Source organism: Carcharhinus amblyrhynchos, chromosome 8, assembly GCF_965287045.1.
Source record: "Carcharhinus amblyrhynchos chromosome 8, sCarAmb.v2.hapA, whole genome shotgun sequence".
NCBI lineage: Eukaryota > Metazoa > Chordata > Chondrichthyes > Carcharhiniformes > Carcharhinidae > Carcharhinus > Carcharhinus amblyrhynchos.
In genome coordinates, this window is record NC_137331.1 from 33,236,818 (window position 1) to 33,259,034 (window position 22,217).

General features: G+C 46.0%; 1 protein-coding gene across 2 annotated transcripts in view; it reads right to left on the reverse strand.

The window, feature by feature from the left end:
• Positions 1-218: 218 nt before the first annotated feature.
• Positions 219-22,217, reverse strand: part of washc5 (WASH complex subunit 5) — an 81,581-nt gene continuing 59,582 nt past the window's right edge. For both annotated transcript variants that reach the window (XM_080193851.1, XM_080193852.1), the window contains 8 exons: positions 18,972-19,074; positions 15,629-15,708; positions 11,305-11,408; positions 9,262-9,391; positions 7,699-7,795; positions 5,607-5,763; positions 4,440-4,527; positions 219-831 (listed from right to left, as the gene is read on the reverse strand). In XM_080193851.1, the coding sequence (XP_080049977.1) occupies positions 775-831; positions 4,440-4,527; positions 5,607-5,763; positions 7,699-7,795; positions 9,262-9,391; positions 11,305-11,408; positions 15,629-15,708; positions 18,972-19,074 (816 nt within the window). In that variant the 3' untranslated portion in view covers positions 219-774. The remainder of the gene's footprint in view (positions 832-4,439; positions 4,528-5,606; positions 5,764-7,698; positions 7,796-9,261; positions 9,392-11,304; positions 11,409-15,628; positions 15,709-18,971; positions 19,075-22,217) is intronic.

The following is a 22,217-nucleotide window of genomic DNA, read 5'->3' on the forward strand; positions in this document are numbered from 1 at the left end:
CCCCACAGCCCTTTGTGGCATTGAGTTCCACAGATTCAACACCTTCCAGCTGAAGGAATTCCTCCTCATTTCAGCCCCCTCCCTCAGCACTCGCTGCGTGAAAAAGTATTTCCTCATGTCAACATTGACTTCTACCATTAACTGGGCAGTGCCTGTGGGGCAGTATTCAATTTGTATTACAAGATTGACTTGGAAAACCAAGCAGCAAACTACACATCATAGTCAGAAAGAAATTTTAATGGTCAGCTGTACAGTCAAAAATCACCTGCATTTCTAGTGTAAAAATGTTTTCTGTTTGAAGGAAGGTCAACTTTTATCCTTCCTAAACAAAGCAATTCATTCAATTTTGCTTGAAATTCCAGTTCTGAATAGAATACAAATTATGTTTTAAGCAAAAACATTAATTTTGCATAATTTATGGCTCACTCAAATGCAATACGTTACAGCCATGATTTTTTTTTGTTAATATTTCAAGTAAACACTTTTCTTTTACAATTCTTAAGAATTTCAGTTGTACATAGCTTGGAGCTGTCTGGTTTCTCTTCTTGAAAAAGAGGCTTCAGCAGATAATGTTACCAAGTCATTTGTGTGTGGAAAATGAGAATGCCTCGTCGTATTCGCACCATGTTTTCTCGGTAAAATTCTCAGCAGGACGAATTTCACCCTGCTTGAGACACACTTATTCACGTTAGCCAAAAATTCCAGCATTTCCCGGGCATCAGCACACACTCCACTTCATCTCACTGCAGACAAGTATCTTCATCTTGGAAATCGTTATAGGATGGTCCTGAACTCATCAAAGATGAAACTAGGAACATGTGCCTCCACAACCTAACAAGGGGAGAACAATGTCAGTCAATTCTTTTGATGAACTGCTGGCTACACATCAGGACCAACCACAATAATGAAGCAAGGATAGCCTGAGTAGCAAGCGGCCACACTTCTAACATGTCTAACATAGAATTGCTACAGGAGGCGGCCATTTGGCCCAAGCTATGTACAGTTCTACCCAGACCCTATCCCCATAATCCCATGCATTTATGCTAGCCATTCCCCTGACATTAAGGGGCAATTTAGCATGGCCCATCAACCTAACTACACATTTTTGGACTGTGGAATGGAACTAGAGCACCAGGAGAAAACCCACACAGACATGGGGAGAATGTGTAGACTGCATGCAGACAGTTAACTGTGCCAGGAATCGAACCTGGGTCCCCGACGCTGAGAGGCAGCAGCATTAACCACCGCGCCGTTTCTTTCTTCCCAAATCAAGGATTGCAGCCCCAACCCCACGTCCTGCACCATGGTTCATCGGGCCCTCATATACATCTGCCACATTTCCCACACTTCTGCTCTTGTTCCTTCCCCTTCCTCTCAGAATCACAATTGGATTCCCATTGTCCTCACTTCCCACCCCACCAGCGTCTGTATTCAATGGATCATTTTCCACTACCACTGCTACGCCAGGTGTCCAGATCACCAAGAAGTTGTTCTGGTCCCCGCATGCCGACACTATAGTTAAGAAAGCCCAACAACACCTCTACTTTCTCAGAAGACCAAGGGAATTTGGCATGTCAGCTATGAATCTTACCAACATTTACAGCTGCACCATAGAACGCATTCTTTGGGATTGTATCACAGCTTGGTTTGGCTCCTGCTCTGACCAAGACCACAAGAAACTACAAAAGACTGTGAATGTAGCCCTGTCCATCATTCAAACCAGCCTCCCAACCATTGACTCTGCCTAGACTTCCCGCTGCCTCGGAAAAACAGCCAGCATAATTAAGCACCCCATTTACCCCAGACTTATCTCTTCCACCTTCTTCCAACAGGAAAAAGTAACAAAAGTCTAAGGACGCATTCCAACCAACTCAAGAACACTTCTTCCTTGCTGCCATTAGACTTTTGAATGGACCTACCTTGCACTAAGTTGACATTTCTCTACAGCCTAGATGTGACTGTAAGACCACATTCTGCACTCTCCTTTCCTTCTCTATGAACACTATGCTTTGTCTGTATAGCTCACAAGAAACACCACATGGTCTAAATACACTGTATACTAATAAATGTGACAATAATAAATCAAATCAAAAGCCGCCAAACCTTCCCCTTGCATTTCAGCATTCTGATGGAGTTGGTCCCTATGTGATACCCTGATCCACTTCTCTTAGTCATTCTCCAACACCCCGTCCCATTCCCATGGCACTTTCCCATGTAAAGGTTGTAACACCTACCCTTTTATCTCCTCACTGTCCAAGGCCCCAGTCTTTCCAGGTGAAATAGCAATTGGCTTGTACTTCTCTCAATCTAGCCCACTACATTTGCGACTAACAATGAGGTCTCCTCTACATTGGGTCAAATACAAACTGGGTGACCGTTTTGCAGAACACCTCTGCTCTATCCACAGGCTTGACCCCAAGATTCCATTTTAATTCCCCATCTTGCTCTCATGCTGATGTCTCTGTCCTCGGCCTGACGGACTTTTCCAGCGAGACTCAACATGATCTCCAGGAATACAGTGGCACGGTGGCACTGCTGCCTCATAGCACCAGGGACCTGGGTTCGATTACCAACTCAGGTCACTGTCTGTGTGGAGCTTGCATGTTCTCCCCATGTCTGGGTGGGTTTCCTCCCACATTCCCCAAAAGTGTGTGGGTAAGGCTGATTGGACATGCTAAATTGACCCCTGTGTCAGGGGGATTAGCAGGTTAAATATGTGGGGTTACAGGAATAGAGCATGGGTTGGATTGTGGTTGGTGCAGACTCAATGGACTGAATGGCCTCTTCCTGCACTGTAGAATTTTATGATTTTATGAGCACCTCAGCTTTCAATGAGATGTTTTAGAGCCTTGTTGACACAACACCCAGTTTGACAATCTCAAATCATAAACTCGGTCCCCCTATTTTGTATCCTTTTCTCTGCACATTTGGATTTTTTTCTTTTTAGGCAGAGTCACACCTGCTCTAGGCACATATATTATTTGTTTCTTTTCTTGCCCTGTTACTAAATCCTTTGACCTTGTAAATCTTCTGTCATAAAATCTCTCTGCCTTTTCTACTCTATCGCAGACTTATCCTCCTGTCCAGCTATTGATCAAAACCCATCCCGGCTATAACTTTCCCCACTTCCAATGAAAGGTCATCGGCCTGAAACCTTAATCCCATTTCTTTTGCCGCCTGCTTATTTTTATTCAGCACTTTATTTTTTATTTCAGATTTCCAGCATCCGGAACATTCTGCCTTTAGATTCTGTTCAGGTTAGCTCTTATATTATCCTGCGCGCTAGTTGTTGCTCTCCTGCAGATTGTTAAATTGGTTGCAACTCATTTTCCATCACTCAGTGAGAACTAGACCAGTTAAGAGAAACAACTTATTGGAACCAGTTTCGCTTTTCCTCTTAAATTCTTTCATGGGATCGGGGCATGCCAACAAGACTTGCATTTATTGTCCATCCCCAAGGGCCTGGAGTACATGATGGTGAAGCACCTTCCTGGATCACTGCTGTCTACGTGGTGTAGATGCGCTTACAATGCTACTGGAGAGGTGGTGGGGGGTGGGGATGTTACAGGTCCAGAACTTTGCCCAAGCGACACTAAAGGAACAGCGATATTGTTCCAACTCCGAATGGTGCGCGGTCTGGAGTTGAAGTGGTTCAAATTTTGCAAGGCTAGGATTTCTGTACCCTCCTATTCCCCCGCTGTCCCCCCCCAATCCCCTGCTGTCCCTCCCCACTCCCCTGCTGCCCCTCCCCTGTACCCGCCACAGCAGATGCGTGAGCCATTTTGACCTCCACTAACTTCAGCGGGACTGGAAAATCCCCGCTCTATGTTTCTATAAGGGTTGTACTTGGAAAGGGGAGACCAAATTAAGGCAAAGAAGTTTCTTCAAGTGAATCGATCTTGTGGATGAGACACAATGAGGTAGACACGAATTTTGCCCAGTTGCGTAAAATCTGAACCATAGAATCCCTGCAGTGCAGGAGGCGGCCGTTCAGCCCATCAAGTCTGTATCAACTCTGAAAAGGCATTTTTCTTACCCAGGCCCACTTCTCCACTGCAGCCCAGTAACCCCACGCATTTTACCATGGCCAATCCACCTAACCTACACATCTTTGGACTATGGGAGGAAACCCAGCACAGTCGCCCGAGGTCCGAATTGAATCTGGATCCCTGGCGCTGTGAGGCAACAGTGCTAACCACTGTGCCACCTTGCTGCCCCAGAAGAGATGGGAATCAAAAGCTGTTAACTTGCAATCATTTGTTCTGCACAGGGTTAAGATCTGTGCAAGGGGGAGAGATTGAGTACTCTTGACCTATATTCCTTAGAATTCAGAAGAACAGTTTAAGAAATCTGCAACTAAAAGAGCATTATCTTATTTCTGGGAAGCATAACTTCTTCCAGGTAGGTTGGATTATTCATGTTAATGAACCTTTCTCTACCTTTCTGGATAATTTTGCGTAATAAACATAATTTTCCAAGAACATCAAGGCAGCCACAGCATCCGCAGGCATTTCCGGAATTTTCTGACTAAATAAGAAAAAGGGAAAAATAATGTGTTAAAATGTATCACTGATGTGTTTAAATGTATCATTGAGTTGAAAGTTAATATATCACACATTTCAAAAATCACTGGAATAAAATGCAGAACTGTCAGCTTGAGGCCAAATTCTGCAAATTTTTAAAATTGTTTTGGCCTCTGTGTCCTGAAGGGGAAAAAAAAATCAGAATTCCAACCATTAGAATTTCACTCTGCAGGAGGTCATTAGGCCAATCGAGTCTGCACAGACCCACCGAGGCCCTATCCCCGTAACTCCATGCGTTTACCCAAATTAGTCCCCCTGACACTAAGGGACAATTCAGCGTGGCCAATCCAACTAACCTGCACATCTTTGGACTGTGGGAGGAAACCGAAGCACCCAGAGGAAACCCACGCAGACACAGGGAGAGTGTGCAAACTCCATATAGACAGTGACCCAAACTGGGAATCGAACCCAGGTCCCTGATGCCATGAGACAGCAGTGCTAACCACTGTGCCGCCCATTTAATAAAACGGTTCAGCAAGTAAAACTTCCACTCACACCCCCCTATCCCCATCCCCTCCCCACACGCCTCCCATCCCCTCCCCACACGCCTCCCATCCCCTCCCCACACGCCTCCCATCCCCTCCCCACACGCCTCCCATCCCCTCCCCACACGCCTCCCATCCCCTCCCCACACGCCTCCCATCCCCTCCCCACACGCCCCCCATCCCCTCCCCACACGCCCCCCATCCCCTCCCCACACGCCCCCCATCCCCTCCCCACACGCCCCCCATCCCCTCCCCACACGCCCCCCATCCCCTCCCCACACGCCTCCCATCCCCTCCCCACACGCCTCCCATCCCCTCCCCACACGCCTCCCATCCCCTCCCCACACGCCTCCCATCCTCTCCCCACACGCCTCCCATCCCCTCCCCACACGCCTCCCATCCCCTCCCCACACGCCTCCCATCCCCTCCCCACACGCCTCCCATCCCCTCCCCACACGCCTCCCATCCCTTCTCCACACGCCTCCCATCCCCCCTCTTCCCACCTCCCATCCCCCCTCTTCCCAAAGACAATCCTTACCTGGTGGTGCATTGCTCCACGGTGGAACGAACAAACTGTCCGATTAAGGCCAGGAAATGCTCAGTGTAACGAGAGTGAAACTGCTTGAGCAGAGTTACCAGTCCGACCACCAGAGGGGGCCAATCTGTGGGATCTGTAGATTTCTTACACACCATTCCTGCAGACAAGTCACAACACAAAGCAAACACGTCAGGCCACCCTCACATTTTGCATGATTTGAGACTTGGAAATGCATGCTTTTCCTTCCCAGACACAAGACCCACTGTTTCCCGGCACCATTAGCAGATGCTGGAACCCAGTGCGTCAGAGTGACTGTGTTCTCTGGATTCACGTCAATGATCCTCACAGCAAGTAACGGGGATTCCCAAACAGCACCATGGCTGTACCTACACCACTCGCAGCATACAATCATAGACTAGAATTCCAACAGAAGGAGGAGACCATTCGGCCCATCAAGCTTGCACCGACTCTCCAATACAGGATCCCAGCCAACCTGCCTTATCCCCCTAACCTACACATCCTGTGTCATTAAGGGCCTGATTTTACAATTTTCATTCTAAGTGCCTAATGCAGATCCGATTTAGAAATCCACTTTCAGGCACCCCCATACGCACCCAGCCATCTCCAGTCCCATTCACGCTGTGGGCAGGGCTTAGCGTGACCAGAATGTTCGGAGCTCTGAACTGCTCATGCGCAGTTGGAAAAAAATTGGAGAAAGTGCGCCCGTGTCAGATCGCTCAATTTAAATGCATGCAAATACATTTAAATTGTTGTTGTGCCCATTTTGGGCGCGAATCGAATCACCGCCATTCCCAGGTTTCGGTAAAGTGACAATCTGTGCAGATGTGGGCACGGATCACGTTAATGGCTTCACACCCGACTTTTACCATGTTTTCGCGCCCATTTTAGGGCACGACGCAATGGTAAAATTGGGCCCTAAAGGTCAATTTAGCATGGGCAATCCACCTCACCTGCACATCTTTGGACTCTGGGAGGAAACCGGAGCACCCGGAGGAAACCCACCCAGACACAGGGAGAATGTACAGACTCCACACACACAGACACTCATCCAAGGCCAGAATTGAGCCCAGGTCCCTGGCGCTGTGAGGCAGTAGTGCTAACCGCTGTGTCACCCTGCCGCCCCAGCAGTTCAAGGCGGCAGCTCACTACCATCTTCTCAAGGACAATTAGGAACAAACAATGAATGTCAGACTAGCCAGCGACATCCAATCCCATGAATTAGCTTTTAAAAATATCAGTGGAATGGGGGATCTTATGTGCACAGGACCACTTTCTGCTTGAAATTTGAGCAGCATAGGGCAGCAAGCAGAAGAGTGAGCTTAGCCAGTTTAAAGCTCATTTACGAGTGTCACAAGTAGGCTTACATTAACACTGCAATGAAGTTACTGTGAAAATCCCCTAGTGAACACACTCTGGCGCCTACTCGGAGACACTGTGGGAGAATTTAGCACAGCCAATGCACCTAACCAGCACATCTTTTGGACTGTGGGAGGAAAGCAGAGCACCCAGAGGAAACCCTCACAGACACGGGGAGAAAGTGCGGACTCTGCACAGACAGTGAGCCAAGCTGGGAATCGAACCCAGCCCGCTGGTGCCGTGAGGCAGCAGTGCTAACCACCATGCCACGGGGTTTCTTGTGTGGTATTAAATACAAGCATATCCTTCAACAGGCCACATTCCCTGGTTCTGTGCACTGACATTCTGATTCCAGCAGATTGCCTACAGCTTCAGATGCCCACCCCATCTACCCCCAGAGAGGAGGACTGAGAATTCTCAGCCTCGCCACAAGATGGAGCACTGCCCATTATGGGGGGGGGAGCGGAAACAACACTAAATCTGCCACTCAACAGCTCTCCCCTAGGAAACTTGCAGCAATTTCAGATCAGTCTTATCAGGACTTAAACACTCACACATCTGGAGGAGACAGCAGATAATAAAAGCAGTAAATCAGAGAAGGAACAAGCGACAGACATTTAAAAATCAGTAATCAAAAGCATCCTGTTCTCAATTATATAGAGAGAGTTCAATACACTGGCAGCAAAACATTGTGCCTTTTATAAAAATGTGTTACCTTGGTTCTTAACATACTGCACTTTTGGCAGCTGAGAAACCAGAAACAGAAAGTTCACCACAGGGAAATACGGCAGCCGCTTTGTGGTAATGTATATCTAAAAAGAAAAATAGAGAGTCAATAAAAATACAACTCATCTCAATGAGGGCGAGAGAGTCACATCTCATGCAACAGCTTTCCCCACTTAAGGCCATGGTACCAGAACTCAAGAGTTCAAATCCCACTGTGACCAAACCGTGTTGGCCTTAGACTGGCTAATGCCCTTTGGTGAAGGGACTGAATAGCACTATCACAGTGGTTGGCATTGCTGCCTCACAGCGCCAGGGACCCAGGCTCGATTCCTGGCTTGGTCATTCCCTGCGTAGAGTCTGAATGCTCTCCCCGTTTCTGCATGGGTTTCCTGTGGATGCTCTGGTTTTCTCCTACAGTCCAAAGACGTGGAGGTTAGGTGGATTGTCCAAGCTAAATTGCTCCTTTGTGCCCCTAAGATGTGTAGGTTAAAGTCATTAGCCATGGTAAACGTGCAGAGCTACAGGAATAGGGGAGGCCAGAGGGCCTGGCTAAGATCCTCTGTCAGAGAGTGGTGCAAACTTGACGGGCCGAATGGTCTCTTCTGCACTGTAGGGATTCTATTCTATGACAAGTAATTCCAACCCAGAGCGACACGGCAGAGTCCCACAGTGGCACAATTGTCTGCCATTCGTTCTCCAGGGTTATTTAGGAGAATGGTGATTTGGCTGACTGGTGCCTCTGGACTCTGCTAGTGCCAGTTACCAACTGGAGGGCAGCAGCTGGCAGGGCGATGAGGCAGGGATGGGCAGAGTTGTGGGACGGGGTGGGGGAGTTGCAAACACAGGGAAAGGAAATGAAGAGAGGACGGCATCAAAAGCTGGCACAGATGAATAGATGTCATAAAGTCAGCTGTCAGCAACATGCGAGGAAAGCATGAACGAGTGAAAGTCCAGGCAGTAAAACAGAATAACTAACGTTTTTAAGATGATTTTAAACAAAACAAGCAAGCTTACCCAGAAACAGAAACACAGTGCAGTATGCTCATGAGTAACCCAACTGGCACAGGTTAAACTACAGAGGATAACATTTCAGGATGGAACCTGCGTATCGTGAACTCTAAATTTCCATCTAGCAGCTTAGCTCAGGCTTTGCAAAAAGTCATAGAGGTTTACAGTATGGAAACAGGCCCTTCAGCCCAACTTATCCATGCCACCCCTTTTTCTGGACGAGTAACCTAATCCCAATTCCCTGCCTTTGGCCCATATCCCTCTATACCCATCTTACCCATGTAATTGTCTAAATGCTTTTTGAAAGACAAAATTGTACCCACCTCTACTACTATCTCCGGCAGCTTGTTGCAGATACTCACTACCCTCTGTGTGAAAAAAATTGCCCCTCTGGACTCTTTTGTATCTCTCCCCTCTCACCTTAAACCTATGTCCTCTAGTTTTAGACTCCCCTACCTTCGGGAAAAGATATTGACTAGCATGATTAGTTAGAGACTCATATGAAGTATTACCCCCCTGCCCCCCACCCCACCACTAAACTCACCTTACTAAGGGGGTTGTGAATGCCAGCAGCCTCCATGTAAGCTGTGATTTCATAAAGCAGTGTGTTATCATCTTTTGGGTACGGTAATGTAGGGTCCTGATAATGCGCTTCAACATCAGCTAACAGCGACCTGAAGAGAAAATATAATCACCCATGTTACAGAAGGATAGTAAGAAGTCTCACAACACCAGGTTAAAGTCCAACAGGTTTATTTGGTAGCACAAGCCACTAGTCTTTGGAGCGCTGCCCCTTCATCAAGTAAGTGGGAGTTCTGCTCACAATCAGGGCATATAAAGACACAAACTCAATTTACAAAATAACGGTTGGAATGCAAGTCTTTACAGGTAATCAAGTCTTAAAGGTACAGACAATGTGAGTGGAGAGAGGGTTAAGCACAGGTTAATGAGATGTGCATTGTCTTCAGCTAGGACAGTTACTGAGATTTTGCAAGCCGATGCAAGTCGTGGGGGTTACAGATACTGTGACATGAACAGGATTCTCCAGTCCCGCTGCAGTGAATGGAGATTTGGCTGAGCGTAAATTTTCCATCCTCGCTGCAGCAGGAGCAGGGCTTGAACAGCCAGTAAGATCGTGCCCTTACAATTTCTATTGCAAGCGTATATAATTTAATACTGTTTTCCTTTCAGATACAGGGTTGAATCAAACCCCTTACTCTCAGTTCAAGTGGACATGAAGTATCCCATGGCAACATTCAAGCAGAAACAAGGAATTTTCCGAATCACCAAGCCAACATTCATCCTGCAAAGAAGCTGGCGAAATAGACTAGTCGTGATATATCCTGCTGCTGTTTGTGGGACCTGCCTGTGACTGAATTGGTTGGATTCACCTACGAGGAGAGATTGCACAAACAAGGGTTATATTCCCTGAAGCTCAGAAGACTGAGGAAAGTTTTGATTGAAGCTGTCAAGATGTGAAAGCGGACAGATAAGAGTAGAGAGAGAAACTATTTTGACTGGTTGGACAGGCTAGGATGAGGGGACATAAGTCTAAAAAAGAGACGGACTTGCATTTATATTACATCCTTCACAACCACAAGGAGTCTCAAAGTGCTTTACAGCAAAGAAAGTCCTCTTCAAAATGCACCCACTGCTGTAATGTGGGAAATGCCACAGCCAATTTGTGCACAGCAATCTCCCAGAAATAGAAATGGGATAATTACCAGATAATCTGTTTTTATGATGTTGATTTAGGGATAAATATTGGTGAAGTCACTGGGGGCCCGACTTCCCCTGCTCTTCTTCACAATGGTGGCCTGGGTTCTCTTGTACCCACCCGAGTAGGCACGTTGGGGGCCCGAGTTTAACATCTTATCTGAAAGGCAGTACCTCCAACAGTGCAGCACTGCCCCAGTGCTCCATTGGAGTGCCATCCATGAATTTTTTTTGTGCTTAACCCCTGGAGTGGATGTTAACTTGGGAGACGCGGGTACGGCCAACTGAACAATGACTGTCGTCCAATTTGGCCCAAACCTTTCCGGAGCAAAATCCGGAAACACTTATACGAGGAAAGGACAGCAGAAGTTTAAACTCCCTATGCAAATAATAATTGACGGTAGATCATTTGCAAATTTAAAGTCTGAAATTGTGAGACTTCGTTAGCCAAAGATATTAATGGGTGAAAGTGGGAGTGTGGAGTTAGGACATTCAGTAACAAAACAGGCAGGAGGATCTAAATAATTGGCCCACTCCCATTCCTATATTAACAATAGTAAATAGATTCCAAAAGCATTACATTGGCTCTGAAATGCCTGCTCCAGACAAGCTCTGTGGAACAGCTGAAACCAGAGCTCAGTCAAGGTAACCGAAAATAAAAATCCAAACATTAACCTTAACACCAAGAAATAACTCAACCTCTAAGTACCGTTGAGTAATGGTGCTTAATAATACAGCTCCTCTCCCCGTTAACAAGCAGGAGAACCACTGAATGCTGTAGGCACCATTGTCAGGTGCAGGTTGCATGTAAGGGACTGTTTTTAAGCTTTGTTCTCCTGCTCGTCATACAAAGATTGACAAGTGTTCTTACTGGTTGAGATTTTCCAAGGCTGCTGCAAGGTGCTTCGAGTCAAACTTGCACGAATAACTCAATTCGTTGGCAATCTGCTGTCTTAATATCTGCATCTGTCCTACCTACACATTGAAAAGAAGCAAACAATAAAGGATAATTCTGTAAGTTAATAACAAAATGGTTCAAGACAGCAATTGACTATCGGATGAGCACTCATTAACTTAGCAATAGGTATCACAAATAGTTTTAAAATTCTTCCAATCCACTACATAGGATCCACTAAGGGCGGCACAGTGGTTAGCACTGCTGCCTCATAGCGCCAGACACCTGGGTTTGAATCCCAGCTTTGAAGTTCAGTCATTTATTAGTCACAAGCAGGCTCACATTAACACTGCAATGAGTTACTGTGAAAATCCTCTAGTCACCACACTCTGGTGCCTGTTCGGGTACACCGAGGGAGAATTTAGCGTAGCCAATGCACCTAACCAGCACATCTAGTGTGTGGGAGGAAACCAGAGCACTCTGAAGAAACCCATGCAGACACAGGGAGAACATGCAAGCTCCACACGACAGTGACCCAAGCCGGGAAGCAAACTCAGGTCCCTGGCACTGTAAGGCAGCAGTGTTAACCACTGAGCCACCATGCTTGAGCTTGGATGACTGCGCAGAGTTTGTATGTTCTCTCCATGTCTGCATGGGTTTCCTCCGGGTGCTCTGGTTTCCTCCCACAGTCCAAAAGATGTACTGATTAGGTGCACTGGCCATGCTAAATTCTCCCTCAGTGTACCCAAACAGGTGCCGGAGTATGGCGACTAGGGGATTTTTCACAGTAACTTCATTGCAGTGTTAATGTAAGCCTACTTGTGACACCAATAAATAAACTTAAAAAATCAGGGTTTTTAAAATTCTTTTCATTTCTAAATTCACCATTGGCAAATGTGATAGTAATTCGGTCACTTTATGATGTGTAAACCAAGCTTTAAAACATTTTCTATTGAGTGGGATTTTCCAGCCATTCCCACCGGTGGATTTTCCAGTTCTACTAACAGCGGAGGGCGCGACCAACCGGAAATCCCTTTGACAGCAGTGGGACTGGAAGATTCCACACCAGCCAATGTTGGGCTATCTTTGCCACCGCACTGAGTTTAAGTCAAGACAGAATTTTCAGGCCCTCCTGTGGCAGGTTTCCCCACGCCAGCTGTGGCACATCATTCAAATGTCCGTTGGCTCTGGCAGGTCTGGAAGATCCTGCCAGTGGGCAGAGATAGAAAATTCCAGCCCTGTCCAAGTGAGCGGATTTTGATTCGAGTTAAAATCAAGCCCCATGTTAAACATTCAGTGTTGCACAAAAACAGTGCTCGAAAGAAACTGCTGTTTCCATAATTCACCATCCTACCTGATCACACAAACAAACATAAGAACATAAGAAATAGGAGCAGGAGTAGGCCATCTAGCCCTTCGAGCCTGCCCCACCATTCAGTAAGATCATGGCTGATCTGTCATGGCTCAGTTCTACATACTGTGCACAGTCCTGATCACTATTATAAAAAGGATATTAAACTAGAAAGAGTGCAGAAAAGATTTACTAAGATGCTACTGAGACTTGATGGTTTGAGTTATAAGGAGAGGCTGAACAGACTGGGATTTATTTCTCTGGAGCGGAGGAGGCTGAGGGGTGATCTTATAGAGGTCTATAAAATAATGAGGTGCATTGACAAGGTAGATAACCAAAATTTTCTCCCAAAGCTAGGGGATTCTAAAACTAGAGGACATAGGTTTAAAGTGAGAGGGGGGAGATACAGAAGGGTCCAGAGGGGCATTTTTTTCACACAGAGGGTGGTGGGGGTCTGGAACAAGCTGCCAGAGGTAGTAATAGAGGCGAGTACAATTTTGTCTTTTAAAAAGTATTTAGACAGTTACATGGGCAAGATGGTATATAGAGGAGTATGGGCCAAACATGAGTAATTGTGACTAGCTTAGTATAAAAATTGGGTGGCATGCACAAGTTGGTCCAAAGGGCCTGTTTCCATGCTGTAAACCTCTGAGACTTGATGACACTTGTCCATGACTCAACGACTTTATATATGGCATAAATCCTACTCATCCAAGCCACACACACCTGTACCAACACATTGGACTGGATTTTCTGATGCAGTAGCACGCTGTGAATTGATTGATATCTGTCACTCAGGTGGCTCAAGGTTGGGTGAACGGCATAAAGGTTCACCACTGTCACTTTGACGGTTTGTGACAATGCATTGCTGATTAACAAGATGGGCTGCAAATTTACAGCCTACATCTGGCATGACTCCCAACACCCTGAGTGAATGAAGTAGTGTCTTCTAATGCAATGATTTAGTACTAAGTTTTGCATGCTCTGATATTTTGATTGATTCAAAACTGAATCATCGTCTTACAGCTTGAAGGCAACTATTCTCATAAAATCAAGATAGGACCCGCAACAGCCGGTGGGGTGGGCAGAGTCGTGACTGCAACCCTCAAATGCTTACACGCTCAATCCCCGGACTGAATGAAAGAACAGAAAATGCTGGAAAAACTCAGCAGCTTAGGTAGCATTTTTTTTTAAATTCTTTCACAGAACATGGGTGTTACTGGTTAGACCAGCAATTTTTATTTGCCCATCCCTAATTGCCCTTGAGAAGGTAGTGGTAAGCTGCCTTCTCGAACGACTGCAGTCTATGTGGTTAGCACAGCTGCTTCACAGCGCCACAGAGACCTGAGTTCAATTTTAGCCTCAAGTCATTGTCTGTGTGGAGTTTGCACATTCTTGTTGTGTCTGCGTGGGTTTCCTCCAGGTGCTCCAGTTTCATCCCACAGTCCAAAGGTGTGCAGGTTAGGTTGATTGACCATGCTAAATTGACCTGTAGTGTCAGGGAGATTAGCAGAGTAAATGCATGGGGTTGTAGGAATAGGGCCTAAGTAGAATTGTAGTTGGTGCAGAGTCAATGGGCCAAATGGCCTCCTTCTGTACTGTAGGGATTATATAATTCTATGAACAAGGTGTACCTGTTGTGTTGCTTGAAAGGAAGTTGCAGGTTTTATGGAATGCGAAACAGTGACACATTTTTCATTAAATAGAAATTCTGTTTCTCACGCTACAGCGCCTAGTCTGCTGATCATTTTCAACATTTTCTGTTTTTAATTTCAGATTTTCAGCCTCCATAGATTTTTGCTTTTATTCAAAAGTATTTAATTATCTGCACAGTGCCAATGGAATGTCCTGAAGTCATGGAAATAGCAATGTGTTTGAAACCAGTATGTTGTGCGACAACTCACTCTGATCATTTCCTCAGCCTTTCCATATTGCACAGAATCATAGAATCCCAGTACAGGAGGCCATTCAGCCCATCGAGTCTGCACTGACCATTATTACCACCCCCCCGACCCTATCCCTGTAACCCTATTTATTTACCCTCCTAGTCCCCCTGACACTAAGAGCCAATTCATTACGGCCACTCAACCTAACCTTGCACATCATTGGACTGTGGGAGGAAACCAGGGCACCCAGAGGAAACTCACGCAGACACAGAGAGAATGTGCAAACTCCACACAGACAGTAACCCAAGGCCAGAAATGAATTTGTGTCCCTGGTGTTGTGAGGCAGCAGTTCAAACCCCTGTGCTGATAGTAAAAGAAAATCCATTTCTCCATGTAAAAACTTGACTTTTATGCAACACACTGCAGCTAGTTCAGAGAATAGTTGAGCTTACAAGTGCAAAGTATCCGTTCTCTCACCTGTTGAGGAAGGCCTCAAAAGTTGCGTGTCTCATTATGTCCACTGGATTCAAGGCAAACTGATTAACCAAATCAATAACTGAATGGAATGAAAATATCTTGAAGCTTTAAGCACCTTTACCTCACTTCTAGGGGCGACTCTCAAGAAAAAAGGTCCAGGTGATGTTTTTACATTTACTGGAAATGCTAAACTTTCCTTTGGCACGATCCTTCCTGTGAGTGAGAATGATGGAATGGCCAGTTCCAAGACATCCAGCAAGGCCAGATGTTTAAGGAGATTTGTAAATCATCGTCTGGACAATTTAGCTGCCATGTATTGAATAAAAAAATCCCAGTAGGAAATATTTGCACCTTCATTGACTTTGCCAGAGATGGAGTCAAGAAAGCCAACTTGGGGAGGACAGTGAGATCATTAACTCTCAATGTGTCAAAGCACAATGCTACCCCAACAACCTCACATTACCAACAAAGTAAGAAGACATTGTGCAACATGTATTAATTGCAAAATAAAAGGATCCAGAAACACAGAACAAAATGCAGCAGAAAACCCAACTTAAACAATCACGTGCAAACACAAAGCAATTACCTTTAGAATGGAATCCTGGTAAGATGACCAGATCTTCTGAGTTTTTGTCACGGCTGCAGAATACACCTTGCTGGAATTCGCTAATGTTTGTGGAATGGAAGAGTAAAGTACAGTCAGACATCCAAAAATTAAAGTTTACACATTACTTCCCTCCCATCCCCACCGTCCCCCTCCCCTTGTCATTTTCTTCCACATTTATTACATACTCCCACTACTCTTTCCCCCATCCCCAAGAGAGAATCACCATGGTCCCTCACCATTCCAAAGCAAAAAAGAAACCTGACTGACTCTTCACAAGTACAGCGATAGCTGCTGCGAGGAGCCAGCAGGGGAGCAAAATTTACGGGGACAGCGTAATGGAATCATTTTACTCCTGAAGTGCATCTGCAAAGATGTCCAGCAGAGCACCAGAAAATGCAACACAGGCACACGGAAATTAGCTGCTACCACTCAGACCCATTTCCTTGTGCTCATTGTAAAGGGCTTTTTCCACCAACTGTCCCAGCACATCTCACCACCTAACCTTTGCTTGCAGCATTGTATTGGATGCAGTGGAGTCAGCAACCAGATGGCTTAAGATCGCCAGCACAAGAACATAAGATTTAGGAAGAATTGTTATATTTGCTATAATAATGGCCAGAACCAATGCTGGAAGTAAAATCAACAATAACTTTTAAAGGGGAATGGATAAATACTAGGCAAAGAAACATTGAAATGGCAAAGAACAGGAGAGACAAGACTAAGACGAAGCTAACAGCTCTTTGAGGAACAAAGGGCCGAATGTCTTTTTCTACGTACCTGGTTTTTTTTGGAGCATAGAATCTACAGCACAGAAGCAGGTCGACTGGCTCATCTATATTGGTGTTTATGCTCCACACAATTCCCCCCTCACACCCAACTTCTCCCCATCAATGTCTCCTTCAATTCCTTTTGCCATCATCAAGTTCTCCCTCAAACACATCAATGCTATTTGCCTTATCCACTCCACCAAGCAAGGGTAGAATGTTCTGAAGATTTCTCCTGCATTCTTGGCAACTATTTTACAATTTATGACCCCTAGTTTTGGTCTCCCACATAAAGTGGGCTACATGTCACCCCATCATAGAACCCCTACAGTGCAGAAGAAGGCCATTCAGCCTGTCAAGCCTACACCAACAACAACAATCCCACCCAGGCCCTATCTCCATAATCCCACCTGATAATCCCCGACACCATGGGTCAATTTATCATGGCCAATCCAGCTAACCTGCACATTTTTGGAAACCGGAGCACCCGGAGGAAACCCACGCAGCTACAGGGAGAACGTGCAGACTCCACACAAATAGTGACCCAAGGCCAGAATTGAACCCAGGTCCCTGGCGCTGAGAGGCAGCAGTGCTAATGACTGTGCCATCCAAACTGTCAACATCTCTGTCAAGCCAACTATCAGCCTCCTGTCTTCTAAAGACAATGATCCCAGCTCAGAAAACAGCTGTCTTTACCCATTATGTTGTGAATCCAACCAATGCAAGTAGTCATTTGGCAAGTCACAATCCCTTAAAGTCCTTGCGACACAGTGTTGAAGACTGCATCTTTCTATTCAAGTTCATCTTAGCTGAGGCAATCTGATGATGCAGCTTCTTCAAAATGAACTTAAGGAAAATGACCAACACTCAGGCTCCAGTATACAGAACCGTGAATGAAGACAGTACAAAGCCACATTGTGGGAGTCAGGAACATGGTGCGCGTGATAAGCACACGTCTGCATCAAATCCAGGCCAAGTATGTCCAATTAATACTTGGATAAGACATTACAAGGTGAACTTTCAGAACAGCTCTATATATTAGGGTCAGTTTAATTATGGTTCTTCTCACTCTTGCTGTTTCTTATTTGAAGAGGTAGCTTAATAAGACCTGAGACCTTCTTTAGGCAGCGTGCTTGTGAAATGTGCAAAGTTTGCCACTCACGCTTTCAACAAGTCAGAGATACACAGGGCCCTACTTTACCATTTTGATTCTAAGGTTTGAACGGACTTGAAACTGGGAGTGTTTCAGATCCGACTTTTAGACCTGTTCACAGGCACCTCCATACGCACTCTGCCTGAAAAAAGTCAATTCCGAATCGCGTTGCAAAAGCCTGTGGGAGGGTCTTAATGTGCCAGAAATCCAGCAGCTCTGATCGGAGCCTCCAACTGTGCATGCGCAGAGAAAAAATGTGATAGAATGTGGTTCCTCCCGGGCTGGATAATGCCTTCGAAAGGCCCCCACAGACATTGTCCCACCCCCACAATATTACTGACCCCCTTATTCCCCGATTCCCCCACCACCCTGACTGATCGTGGGCCCCTCCCCCCTTCCCTCTCACTGAGCTCAGTGGACCCCCCTTCGATCTCAGGCAGAGTGGCAGTGGACCCCACATCGATCTCAAGCAGAGAGTCATTGGACACTTGGCACATACCTTCTCACTAACTGGAGCGCCCAAATTGGACTTTTGTGGAGCATGTCTGTTTCGCGCTGATTCCGGACGGGCAAATGCGGTGGTAAAGGGGGAGGTGCTGGTAAAGTTGGGCGTGCGGCCCATTAAGTCAATTTAAATGCATGCACGGTCCCAATTGCGGCCATTTTCGGGCCTCGGCAAAGAGGGAACCAGCACAGAGGAGGGCACTGATCGCGCTATTCACTTCATGCTCGACTTTACCGAGTTTTTACCAACTTGATGGTAAAATCAGGCCCACACTGTGTGTGTGCGTGTGCGTGTGTGCGTGCGTGCATGCGTGTGTGAGAGAGAGAGAGAGAGAGAGGGGGAGAGAGAAAGAAAGAGAGAGAGAGAGAATGAGAGTGTGTGTATGTGTGTGTGTGTGTGTGTGTGTGTGTGTGTGTGTGTGTGTGTGTGTGTGTGAGTGTGAGAGAGAGAGAGAGAGAGAATGAGAGTGTGTATGTGTGTGTGTGTGTTTGGGGTGGGGGGGAGTGTGGATAGTAATTACTTGAATTTAATACCCTCTTATGTATGATCTTTACTTGCATGTTTTGGAAAGTAAGAAACTAAGCTTTAAACCAACAGGCTTTTGAGCTTCGACAAATATGAAATATTAGCATTTATAGAGAAACAGAAAATGAGTGAAATTCTGACCCAATTAACATAATAAAATTTTAAATCTTCACAAAATCTTTGATCTTGAGAATTAACTTTTCTCTTTAACAATTCCTTATCTGTGGCTTTCCAAATTATTTTTCATGTGACATACACTTCTAATAAATTACTAACAAATCACTAACAAATGTTGTAAAATTGTTTAGAAAAGATAATGTCCGAACTTGCCATTGAATACACTCTCAGAATTCATTCCTTGTCTAAATGACTTACCTACGATTCCTTTCACTGGATTCACATGAACCTGGAAGGGTTTAATTGTGTCCATCACAGACTTGTCCCTCAGCACATTTCGATGAAGCATATCGAGGAAAATCTAGAAAGCAAAGTAATTCTTTCCCTCAAGACTGGTATCAATAATCTGGCAATAGTGGATTCTGCCCGCTTCACAACACGCTGCAAAGTCTTAAACTAAGTGGCTGGACGGTAATTTTGCATTAAATAATCAAAAGATTATTTAGTTTATAAAAAAAATTATCTTGTAGTGTTGTTTGCTTGTTTAGCATATCTTCACACTAATGCTGTTTTTTTACCTTTTGGGGAATACTGGGGGAACTGGCGGAAGGATTTCCAAGCTAGTAGTCAGCCCATTCATTGTTCTGTGTTGAAAGCTCCTTTTCTGGCCAACAAGTCCCAGCATTGTATTTGAAACTGGAGCTTCTGGTCCAGAGGGAGAGGCGCTACCATAAGGTCTCCTACTGCCTTGCACTAAGTCATTGGTTTCCACTGCTTCCTCCTCCTTGGCGGCACGGGTAGCACAGTGTTTAGCACTGCTACGTCACAATGCCAGAGACCTGGGTTTGCACATTCTCCCCATGGCTTCGTTACAGGGAGGTCATGCCTTACGAATCTAGTGGAATTTTTTGAAGAGGTGACAAAAACGGTTGACGAAGGACAAGCCGTTGATGTTGTCTATATGGATTTCAGTAAGGCGTTTGACAAGGTCCCTCATGGTAGGCTGATAGAAAAGGTGAAGGCTCATGGGATACAAGGCCAGGTATGTAGATGGGTGGAGAACTGGCTTGGGAGGAGGAGACAGCGAGTAGTAGTGGAAGGCTCCTTTTCCAATTGGAGGCCTGTCACCAGTGGTGTGCCGCAGGGCTCGGTACTTGGACCTCTTCTATTTGTGGTATATATTAATGACTTGGAAGAGGGGGTAGGTGGTGTGATCAGCAAATTTGCTGATGACACCAAGATGGTTGGATTGGCGGGTACTGAGGAGCAGTGCCTGGCAATGCAACAGGACATAGACAGGCTGGTAGATTGGGCAGATAGATGGCAAATGGAATTTAATCCGGAGAAATGCGAGGTGATGCACTTTGGCCGGAATAATGTGGAGGGGAGTTATACGATAAAAGGTAGAACTATCCGGAGTATAGATACGCAGAGAGACCTGGGGGTGCAAGTGCATAAGTCCCTGAAGGTGTCGGTACAGGTGCAGAATGTGATGAGGAAAGCGTATGGTATGTTAGCCTTCATAGGAAGAGGTATAGAATATAAGAGTAGGAGTCTGATGTTGCAGTTGTATAGAACGTTGGTTAGGCCTCACTTGGAGTACTGCGTCCAGTTCTGGTCGCCGTACTACCGGAAGGATGTAGAGATCCTGGAGAGAGTGCAGAGGAGATTTACCAGGATGTTGCCTGGTATGGAAGGGCTGTCTTACGAGGAAAGATTGGATGAACTTGGGCTGTTTTCCCTTGAGAGACGTCGGCTGAGGGGGGATCTAATAGAGGTTTATAAGATTATGAAGGGGATAGATAGAGTAAATGGTGGTAAGCTTTTTCCGCTACAAGAAATGGATAGAACGAGGGGTCACGGGCTTAGGGTGAGGGGGGCTAGGTATAAGACAAATATTAGAGGGCAGTTTTTCACGCAAAGGGTAGTGGGGGTGTGGAATGCACTGCCGAGTAAGGTGGTGGAAGCAGGCACGCTAGGGTTGTTTAAGAGTCACTTAGACAGCCATATGAGCGGGCTACATATAGGGGGATATAGTAGGCCTTACTGAACATTGTAGGCTTGGGAATACGTTTTGCCTCAGGAATGTTAGTCTTTGCCTGTTTAATAATGAATTTTTTTGTCTCCACAGGCATTTAAGTCAGCAAGGGGCATGCAGGCGGCAGGTTGTGGTGGGCTGCTCTTGGATGTTGCTTCGGGAGTTGCCTATTGCTTCATGTCGTTAGTGTGCTTAAACTGGACCATCTCGAGGGCAACATGACAGCTCAGAGACTATCTCTGTTGCTGTGCGGACACATGGATTTGGGCCTGTGTCTGTGGGAGTTTGCACGTTCTCCCCGTGGTTGCGTGGGTTTCCTCCGGGTGCTCCGGTTTCCTCCCACATCCCCCAAAGATGTGCTTTTAGGCTGATTGATTGGGTACTAAAATTGTCCCTAAATTGGACCTCCCTGATCCTCGCACGTTAGGCGTAGACTAAAATCATGAATAGGTCACTGAGATAGTAGGACGGCGGCGCGGGCTCGTTGGGCCGAGGGCCTGTTTCCCGTGCTGTGTTGTTCTTTGTCTGCATGGGTTTCCTCCGGGTATTCTAGTTTCCTCTCAGTCCGAAAGCCGTGCTGGTTAGGTGCACTGGTCATGCTAAACTCTCCCTCAGTGTGCTCAAACAGGTGCGAGAGTGTGGCAACTAGGGGATTTTCACAGTAACTTCATTGTAGTGTTAATGTAAGCCTGCTTGTGACATCAATAAATAAACTTTTTATAAGAGCACTGAATGGAAAGGATTCATTATTTGTATCAAAACTTTTGGGTATAGAGAATTTTTCAATAAATAATGGCCAGAGAAATCTGCCACCCCATCCTAAATCAACGTAAAGTCTTGCCTTCAGGATTGATATTGCTTTCCCAGTCTGTGAGTCTGTGAACAGATGAAGACAGTCCCATCCATGGAGCAGCACATAGGTACCACCCCATTACACCATCTCCAGAGACAGGCAGAGAAACAACTTAGAAAAAGCTTAGGGGGATAAAACAAAAGAGAAATTCCTCCCCGACTCCTAAAGTCAATCGAGACAAATTCCACAGGATTTTGCAGAAACTGCTATCCCTAGTTACCATGAATACACCTAGCTCTGTAATTCGAGATGTGTCTTCAGGAACATGTCTAGCATCCTAGAATGGCACAGTGGTTAGCACTGCCACCTCATAGCACCAGGGACCCGGGTTTGACTCTGGCTTGGGTCACCATCTGTGTCGAGTTTGCACATTCTACCCACGTCTGTGTGGGTTCCCTCCGGGTGCTCCGGTTTTTCCCACACTCCAAAGATGTGCGGGTTAGGTGGATTGGCCATGCTAAATTGCCCCCTTAGTGTCAGGAGGAATAGCTAGGATAAATGCACAGGGGTTTTGGGGATAGTTGGGGGCGGGGGGGGGGGGGGGGGGGGGGGGAGGATTGTGGTCGGTGCAGATTGATGGGCCACATGGCCTCCTTCTGCAATGTACAATTCT